The 10,186-nt window shown below is 40.6% G+C and overlaps 1 protein-coding gene across 1 annotated transcript; it reads right to left on the bottom strand.

Annotated features, from left to right (window-relative positions):
* Positions 1 to 2,819: 2,819 nt before the first annotated feature.
* On the bottom strand, positions 2,820 to 9,228 carry ugl (ureidoglycolate lyase). The gene is made up of 14 exons (XM_068595360.1): positions 9,106 to 9,228; positions 8,800 to 9,018; positions 7,799 to 7,889; positions 7,606 to 7,682; positions 7,245 to 7,355; positions 6,975 to 7,034; positions 6,218 to 6,374; positions 5,596 to 5,794; positions 4,931 to 5,009; positions 4,750 to 4,842; positions 4,000 to 4,072; positions 3,839 to 3,906; positions 3,487 to 3,611; positions 2,820 to 2,991 (listed from the first exon to the last, which is right to left on the bottom strand). Exons 1-14 carry the CDS (start codon positions 9,220 to 9,222, stop codon positions 2,820 to 2,822), a joined length of 1,641 nt encoding a protein of 546 aa, XP_068451461.1. The 5' UTR covers positions 9,223 to 9,228.
* Positions 9,229 to 10,186: the final 958 nt, after the last annotated feature.

Here is a 10,186-nt window from a genome sequence, read left to right on the forward strand (position 1 = left end):
ACTGTGTCTGAATGCATCTATAATGGTCGCAGATAAAGGACCAAAAGCCTGGTCACACCAGAGAGTTCATCCACACATGCTCACCAATTTGTTAGTGCAAGTAGTCGTTGTGACTACTCACAGGGCTAACTGGTGACTCAGAGCTAATAAACCAGCCAGCAGGGAGAATACAAACATTAGTCGGTCCCAACAGCTCTCTGAGCGAGTTGGTTTGATAACTTTCATGCAGAGTCTCAATTCAGATGCTTCCATTCGTACACGTCCATGTAGTGCACTGTGGGCACTTTGCACTTGTATAGTGTGAAACCTTCGATAGAGTTGTCTCAAATAGAACATGGCTTTTGCACTCAGAGTAAATATCGATTGCAATATTTGACACCTTCTGACCCACAAACAGGTTGATCACATTGAATCCGTCACGCCTTCACATGCTCTATTTATGGCCTTAATGAATGAATGAACAAATACATTTTTAAACATCAATGTGGCATATGAATAATAATCAATAACAAATATATCACTAAATATAATTTAATTAATAAGGTCTAATGAGAGCAATCAGTAGAAACTTAAATTAGTGATTGTTATTTAAAGACTGGGCTAAGACGTACTAAAAGGCCCCCAAGTTGCCCTCTGATCCTCCAGTTGGCTGGCTGCTTGTGGATTACAAGTCCTTGCACGTCACGGTGGAGTATTCCAGCTTGCAAAGCCACTTTTGATTGAATTTATCATGTTTCCTATCTCTTAAACCTTTCTTGAGTTCTTCTTTGTCATGACATGGCTTTGGTGCTTTCAAGGCTTTTGTTTAGCCTACAAAGGGAAGTGTGACGATGTGTGTGGTGTGTGGGGGCAAAGGCCACCTGCCGCCCAGCAATATATCTACAGGCTTGTTTCTTTGACCATTTAATTAAAACTTGAAGAAATGAAATGAAAATGGTTTTACTTTTACCTGCTTGTGTGTCCCACTTGTTTCACCCAAAGTGGAGATTTCACCGTAGTCTCTGCCAACGACTTGACCGCTATGAGCACACCATGAGAGTACTCGTGGCGCACTGCATTTTGCCATACTTGTCGGTGGGAATGCACTTACACACTCAAAATTGTGCAAACTACAGGAGAACGCAATTTAAGATACAGTATCAGTGAGCAAGCTAGAAAGAGTATTTAAACCAAAACTATGTGTTTTTCCTAAACCTAACCAAGTAGGCTTGTTGGCTGAACGAAAGGAGATTTGTTGCAGAAAACCATGAATGTTAACTTCAACCATGTAAAAAAAAACACTAAACACAGGAGCAATTTCAGAAATGCTTTGATAATGTGACCAATTTAAGAAAGTCTTGGTGTCAGGGTTGGGAGGATAAACATGTAATCTGATACAATTACTTATTACCTGTTAAAAATATAATCAGAGACCTAATTCAAGTATCACAATATAGCAGTACTGTAATTACTTTCTATTCCTTTTGGTTTATCCCAATACCAAATCTGCAGATAAAGATGAGTAATAAAAGTATTATTTTGTTTGTAAGTCACATTGCAATCCAGGTTTTGACTTGTCATCATCCAAGGACTTCAACTAGACACATACATTGTGCCTGATTATTACTTACCAATTCAAATTAAATAAAACTCACCTACATGTATTAAATGTCATTTTATTTAACATTTGAAGCTTCTATTGAAGTTTTCCAATGGAGCTTCAGATGTCTGTTGTGTCATCTTTAAAAAAAAACTACAAATATGTATATTTTGTGTGATTGTGGTTATATAATTTATGGTGCTGACAGATTACACTCCATTAATAAAGGTGCGTGCCTCACTTTTTTTTTTTTATTACTGCAGTGAAAATGTAGTTTCTAAAAAACTAGGCATCAACAAACATGGTTTGAAGCAGAATGAGATAAAAACATGTTGTGAATTTTGGAAATTATTACATCTATCATCTTGTCAATGAAGACATATGTTCATTTCAATTGAACATCTTCATCAGCCTAAAATGTGGCCATAACAAATCATTGAATTAAGTGTTCATTTGAACTTTTTAATTGGATATTATTTTGTTATTAATATAAATGAATGTATTAATTAACGAGATGCTTTCGTGGACATGTTTGTCTGCAAAGTGAACAGTTTCAGAGACGTTGATAGCTGCAGGCAATTCAACTCAATTTTTTTTATTTTGTACAGCCCAAAATCACAAATTGGCCTGAGAGGGCTTTATAATCTGTACACATCAGATATCCTCTGTCCCGGGACCTCTGGTCATGAAAAACTCCCACCAAAATAAAAACTTTAACGCGGAAAAAAAGGAAGAAACCTTTTGGAGAGTAACAGCATCCCTCTCCCCGGATGCAATTAGGAGACACTTAAAAGTTCCGGTGAATATTTAGTTTAAGGAGCTACTAGACTTAATAAACCCTTACATGCAAACAACCCGACGCAGCAACATTTTGCTGCAACTAAGAATTATTTAGATTATTGGTTTATCTTATTTTCGTTAAAGTTACTGGAAGGAACATTTTATCTGGTTATAAACCAGTTTAGTCCTGATCCTCTATATAACCTACATCAGTAAATATGAAAGAAAAGAAAAGATTGTCTATTTATATTTAGTTATTCTTAATGCTTGTTATCGGTGTGTCAAACTCTGGAGAAATTTGATGAAATCTTGGCGTTTCAGGTCAGACTCCAGCGGAACCTCCAGTGGAGAAACACTGACAAATAAAATGTCCATTGCAATCTCTAAAAGTCCCATGAGACGTCCTGAAAGGGTTATTCATGTTGAGCAGTGAACAGGAAGCAGTCCTCCAGCTGGACGCTCACAGTTTGGGTTGGGGCGAGTCCGTGTTCAGAGCCTTCACCTGTTCAGCGTTCTGGGAGCTGAGGAAGGTGTGGTCCTGAATTAAGTAGGTGGTGATGAACTCTGGAAAATCTCTCTTTAGCACCACTTCCAGGAACATTTCTGCTGCTGTGGATAACCTCTGTTTATCCCTGAAGAAGACAATGAGAGAGAAAGAGACATAGACCTGGACACCTGAGCCACAGCACAGATAGGACAGATGTTTTACAGGATAAAACCTGCAGAACCCATTGCTCTCCCTGAGGTTTCGTTTCAGGTGAATATACACTGATTAAAACATGGTTGTGAATAGTATATTCCCTTTCCGCCAATTAATCGCTCTCAATGTTACACACAGTTCCTTTAAATCATCACTGTACTCACCAATATGACTTATTAATTCATGATACATTCATAAACTTGTGTTTTTTGTTGAGAAAAATGGATTCTTAAGACTAGTTATTGTCATTTGCAATGGATGTTTTTCTTCTGTAATAAAATAATACATGATAGCTGTATGTGTGCTAAGAACATAATTGGGTTGTGAACGGCTTTAAAAGATGTATGCTATAGCAAAAGAACTGCAGTAGTCTGGTACTTGCACAGATCAGGGTCCCAAAAGGTTTCTTCAAGAAGAGTCTGCTTACCTGACAGAGTGACAGAGAGCCCGGAGCTCCATCGTCAGCTCCTTGATGAGGTCAGTCACCAGCCGTCGGCTCACCCCCCTGCTGTCATCCTCCAGCTGAGTTTGATGACGGATCCACTGCCACACCTGACACATAAAACACACTCAGTGTCATGTCAGGTGAGAACCACTGCTTTAGTTCATGTAAATACCTGCTAAACTAATGACATTTGCATCAGCCTCAGCTACATTTGGTAGCTGAATTGAGTGGGACTCATATCAATTGTCCTACAATTACTCCTTGTAATGTCTTTGCAGTAGTTATGGCCCACAGGGATGGGTGCTGAAGTTAGATTGCGTAATCCTAAACCCACCTGTGATCTGGAAATCTCTGCTGTGGCTGAATCTTCGACCTGGCCTCTGTAGAAAAAGTGGCCTTTACCTAGGAAACAGAGCATGACTTGTATCAATAAGACCCACTTTATGCTGTCTGCTCCTAACCATGATGAGAACAAGTACATGTAAATGTACATACCTGATAGCCAAGCGTTAACAAAGAGGACACCAACTGCAATGTTATACTTCAAACCATAAAGAGTGACTCCTCCCTGGAGAAAAACAAAAAACATCCAAATATACTTCATTAGAGACTTACACTGCTTATCCAGTTATTTTTACATAAGACTACCAGGGTCAGAATTACGTTTTCATCCTAGCATGCTGTGTCTTATGTATGAAAATGCTTAGAATCAACATAACTGAACACCTAAGGGAGATGTTGGAGTGTCATGTTGGACGGCACTCTCCACTTGGAAAATGTTTTGGAATAATGATGTTCATCCTCGCATTATAATTAGACCTAAACTAAGTCATTTAATTGTGTATTCATGTGTATCTTATGTAACTGAATTTGACATGCCCTCCTACTAGTCTTCTTGTATGGTGCCGAGCATAGACTGTGTATAAGAAGTGAATGTAGTCACATTAGTTTGTGTACTGTTTACAAGCTTTGAGTTCGGTCTTTTGGCTTTTGCCATCTTTTATTTTTGAAGCCAAATGTTGGACTGAAGGGTGGAGCTGGAGAGCTTGGCGGGGTCATGTATCATTACTAATATGGTCTACCCTATTTGACTCTAAATGGACCACAATTTACTAAATGAACATCGTACTGTATTGAAGAAAACTTGAAACTAGAGATTGAAACCATAAATCTTCTCATAGACAAATGTTGCAGCCTAGCAAGGTATCTTTTGCTGCTCTATCATGGGACAACTGAGCAACTGACCAAAGGCATGGACAAGAGGTCATCAGGAGTCACAGTGACATCATGTCGAAGCTGATGAAGCTGGTTATCACCTTCAGTGTGGAGCTTGAAGAGCTGTAAGAGATAAAGAATCCCCATGAACACAAACCCCAAATCTTTGTATTTACGGAAAGCTTTGTATGGTTCATGATCCAGTGCTTACTTTCTGCATGGGCTCAATCAAGCTCAGATCATACACCATGAAACCGTCCACGCCCGCCTGGATCTCCAACAACTTCAGTCTGACAGGTGGGAGGAAACAGTGTCAGAGCAGCCAACATGTTTCAATTTAAAAATGTCTGTGTGAGCTGCCATTTGAGTAAGCTTGTTCACCCTCCATGTATATGCATTTTGAAGCCTTTCCTTGTTTTTGTTAGAAATAAATAATTATTTTCAACCATTGCTCTGGCATTTGGGTCCTCTCTCTAACCACCAAGTAACAGAACAATCCCACCAGGGTTTGGGTGGTCCTGGTGGACACCAGAAGAGACACTCAGACCGCTCTTTGAACACGGAGGAGGAACACAGTCAGGACACAGTCTGCTCTGAGGGAGTATTTACTTCACATTTAGAGTAACTTTATTATTTTTCAATCTGGACCCCATTTGACAATAAGAACAGCAACTTTTGAAATGGGTCCTCGTCAACGTAACCTTGCATTCATTTAAAGTGCTCGCTTTTGCCACTGACTGGCAATAAAAGTGTCTGACAAGTTTATTAAAAGGACCCCAGAGAGAGATAGAACCTTTACCCTGAACTGGTTTGTCTGTTTGTGACCAAGCCTTATTCCACCTCATGAAGAATGTGTGTGAATGGCGATGTTTCTACCTGGTGACAGCGGCCAACACTCTGCTGTGGGGGGCACTGAGCGGGTCCTGAGGCAGCAGCAGGGCTGCCATGCCTCCTGTGGCCAGCGCTCCTCTCCGATGACACGTCTGAACCAACAGGTCCATGTAGCTGCGCAGAAAACGCTTCTCCATGTTGACGTATTTACTGCGGTCGGGCAGCAGGAAGGCTTGTCGATGACCTGGAGGAAAAACACATGACCTCTGGACTTCAATGGGAGAAGGATTGCCTTTTTTCAGCATCACTTTTGTATTAAGATATTAAAAAGGATAATTACACTCCATTATACTTGTTCTATGAACCCTAATTTTGATAATACATTTGGTCATGGACCCGTGGTTGAATTATGAGACAATGGGACCCTGGGCACAGACATGCAAAAGGCCCCACCACCTCTTCTACATAGGAGCAAGACACAGAAACTTTATAATTGTTGATTTTTCTCTCTTTGTAGTCGTTACACGTCTTTCTGTGATTTTGTTTCTAGTCTTTAATAATGTCTGGGTGGTACAGATCTCTTGCAGTAATGTTTTTAGCTGTTCAGTGTAAGCATAGGTTTCATAGGGAGGTCAGGAGCAGCTAAAAGCCAGAAGGTTTGGCTCACCAAACTTATTGACAAAGGAGGCAGAATAGTCCCAGATGCCACAGTTGAGTCCTGCTGAATGCTCTCGCAGCTCGTAGAGAATCTCCTCCATCTCAAATGCTGCTAATACATTCTCAATTAGCACCGTCGCCTTAATGCTGCCCTGTGGAAGACCCAACTACACGCACACACACACACACACACACACACACACACACACACACACACACACACACACACACACACACGCACACACACACACAGAGATTTAGCAGATACGACTACATATGAATTACTGTTTCAAACAGATTATTTTATACAATAAACGAGGCATTGAGAAATGTTAATAAAAAGAAAATACTGAAAAAGAGTTTGAAAATGGAAAGTAAAACTGCTCCAATAAACCTGTAATAATTAAGCTTAAGCTCAAAGTGAAACTTTAACTAAAAACATGTATTATAGAATAGGAAATTTGTCTTTCTTTTCCAACTACCGTAAATGGTAAATGGCCCTTAGCTTCTCCAGATGTGTGTGTAAATGAAGAAGTGGAGACTAAAGCGTGTTGGATCACTTAAATAATAATAATTTACACCAGGGAGTCCACATGTGTACACTGTGACTAAGTGCTGGTATCAGGGACACACAAAAATTAATCAGAAATTTAGAGAATAAAGTTAAAAACAAGTTATCAAATTAACAGACTAAAACTGAGTATAAAAAACAAAGACTTTGTAGGGGAATATAGATATGTGACATGTACACTGATACACATGCAGACCTTCTGTTGTGTCCAGACAAAGATATTGTTCCATAGTCTGGCTTCCATGAAGCTCTCCACCTGGAGAACAAGAAGAATCAGGAGAGCCTGATGACTGTCGTCATATTATTATCATATTAGACAAATCATCTGTATGATTGAGTGATTGTGTGTGTGTGTGTGTGTGTGTGTGTGTGTGTTTGTGTGTGTGTGTGTGTGTGTGTGTGTGTGTGTGTGTGTGTGTGTGTGTGTGTGTGTGTATGTGTGTGTGCGTGTGTGCGGCACACCGACTTTTGAGAGGTAGAAAAAGGGTCCACTCTTGTTTTCAAAAAGTGTCTCTCCACAGTGAAACATGAGGAGTCCAAAGTCAAAGAGAGGACCAGGAGCCTCCTTCCCTGCTACCTGGCAAACAAATACATTATTTATGTATCGGTTATTTTCCTTTGATTAATCATATACTAGTATATATCTATAACAAATTTAATGTTACCAATACACCAAATACATTTAGGAAAATCTCCCACAAAGATTTCCAACAGAAACCAAAACAGGTGTAATTTCTTATAAAAGTACCATTTATTTTATATGTATTATATTTATTCAGGCAATCTGCAGTGAATAAATAAACAGCGTGAAGTACAGACTATAGTACCATCATGTTGTGCTCCACCATGTTCCAGGCACGAGGGCGAAGCATCAGCACTGGAGCCTGAGATATGTGAGGAAGATCTGTGCACACATGGAGGGAGGTGGATGAGAGAACGTGTCGACCTAACAGATATTCCTCTCTACAGTAATGTAGCTGTGGCAACATGTGTATCAATATGAAGTAAGAAGCCACTTACTGGGGAACTGGTTGTGAACCGCCTTAAAAACATTATGAATGCCTTTGATCTGGTTGTAATACGTAGGGCAGTTCCCATCATCAAAGTCAACCTGAAACCAATGACAGAATTTACTGAGAAGTTATGTGAGGAGTCTGCAGAGATGCTCGTGGCTCTGTGAGGCTGTGCTTGAAGGAACCATGGTGCCATGAGCGAAATGCTAAGCTTACTGTTAACATGCTCACAATGACAATGACTTTATACATCTATGGTGTTACCACGTTCACCATCTTGGTTCAGCATGTTAGCATGCTAACATCCGGATACAATTAGCCTACAGCATTATCATAAAACAAACTATTGGTTAAATACATGTGTGGGGGTGTGGTTGAGGCTCAGCTGGGTGCAATTGTCTGTGGTTGTTGGTGTGTGTGGGTGTGGTTGGGTGTGTCCCCTATAAAACAGTGACTGAGCAGGGAGGGATCAGAGGCGGACTGCTGACGACTAAAGCAACGACGCCGACGGAGTCGTCTGTTACCTGAGACCAAATGAAGCACATTGAGAACTGAAAGCTACTTGTGTTGCTGTCATTGTGGTGCCCGATCTGCCCGGGGTAACAAGGGCCGTTACAACATGTTTTATATCAGGTGATAACATGCCCTTTGCAACGGTGTTAGCATCACTGCTAACAGTAACAGCTCATGTATTGTTAGTGTGTGTACTGTATGAACTCCTGGAAGGAACTATTCTTCAAAGAAATCATTTCATACCTAAAAGATACAGTTGGTGTATGACAAGATAATCATGCTATGTAACTTCTCACATTGACACATGTCTAGCTGAAATCAGAGGATAGCATAGATGCACATGATCACCGTTAACTGTAATATGACTTAGTGCATATGAGTGTACTCATGTGAATGAGGTCCACATTAACAATTATAAATGGGCCTCTTTAGACCCTACAGTGCAGCATTAAATGTTTAGTTATTGTGTTGGTGCCGTACGGTCACAGGTGGTACCTGTATGCCTTGTGCTGATGACTGCAGAGCTTTAATGAAGCGTTGGGTGTCGCAGGGAGCCATGTCCCCAATATCCACATGTCTTCTCTGGAGCCGCGGGGGGACCGGAAGCACCCTCCAGACTGGGTCTCTCCTGATGTGTGTGGTACTTTCCAGAAAGCTTGGTAGATCAGCTGAGAGGTCCAAATGGGCCTTTTTGGAAACTCGTAACCGGAGGACCTGAGTAGAGTATAAAAGAAGCCTCATCGTAAGCAAAACAAGTCTTCCATGCGTTGAATTTTTAAAAAGCCTTTTCAGCTTTTTTACCTGATCCACCTCCTCATCAAATGTGGAGATTAGCTCATGGAGGAAAAGGAGAGAGCCTGTGGTGAAAAGTGTCTCATATTCAGCTTCTAGACCTGAAGGGGGTGGGGACAGCTCCATCCTGACGGGACCCTGTGGAAGAAAAGAGTCAACATATCATATCAGTAGGTTATTCCTGGTCAATCTCCATATTTGTGGAAAGGGGTTAATTTTTTTTTTTTCAAACGCAGCCACAAGTTAAACGTTTTAAAAGGTTTAACACTGTGGCGCAGTGGTGAGCAGGACTGTCTTTCAAGAAGAGGATCGGTGGTTAAATCCCCAGCGCCGCTAGCCCACGTCGATGTGTCCTTGAGCAAGACACTTAACCCTAAAATGGCTCCTGGAGTTGCGCCTACGGTGTATGAATGCGTGTAAATGTGTATGCATGGTTGGCTATACTGATGTGGCACCTTGCATGGTGGCTCCTCCCATCAGGGTGTGAATGGGTGAATGATGTCATGTCGTGTAAGAGCGCTTTGAGTGGTCGGGAGACTAGAAAAACGCTATACAAGTACAGGTCCATTTACCACTTCATTATGAATGAAATAGAAACACAGCTGGCCATAGATCAAAACTCAAAGCCAAAGGACTTGAAGAAGTTATAACTTTATGAAAATGGACTCTGACTCACAGTAACACTAGTTTATGACTCCCTAAGGAAACACAGCACAGCTCTTCTTCCCTCTACACAAACCTGCAATTATGACCTTTTTGGCTACTTTGAGGCAGTGGAACCAGCTTTAAACAACATATGTATTACATATAGTATCGATTCATTAGGTTGTTGGCAAACAGCTTCCTTATTAAACAACCAGTCATCCAACTTAAAGGGAGAAACATGCTCATTTAGTATTGTGGGGCCAATGCCTCATAGAGTTGCATTGACTTGTGTGAGTCCTTTTACATTATAATGACAAATATTGAACATACAATATAAACATAAAACGTCCTAAAGGAATAGGTAGCCCACTGCTCATAGCACATGCCACCTAACTTTGATCCAAGCACCAAATCATCTTGTTGTTTAGTGTTTTTTTTTTTCATT

The sequence above is a fragment of the Clinocottus analis genome, unplaced genomic scaffold (genome assembly GCF_023055335.1).
Source record: "Clinocottus analis isolate CAN_PGR_092001 unplaced genomic scaffold, fCliAna1.0.p SCAF_10, whole genome shotgun sequence".
Lineage (NCBI taxonomy): Eukaryota > Metazoa > Chordata > Actinopteri > Perciformes > Cottidae > Clinocottus > Clinocottus analis.

Excerpts from the sequence above, each read along its gene's own strand:
- ugl (XM_068595360.1), bottom strand. The coding sequence starts at position 9,222 with ATGGAGCTGTCCCCACCCCCTTCAGGTCTAGAAGCTGAATATGAGACA. Across the intron at positions 5,010-5,595 it reads GTGTTGGCCGCTGTCACCAG|ACTGAAGTTGTTGGAGATCC; the intron begins GTAGAAACATCG and ends CCCACCTGTCAG. Across the intron at positions 4,073-4,749 it reads ACCTCTTGTCCATGCCTTTG|GGAGGAGTCACTCTTTATGG; the intron begins GTCAGTTGCTCA and ends GTTTTTCTCCAG.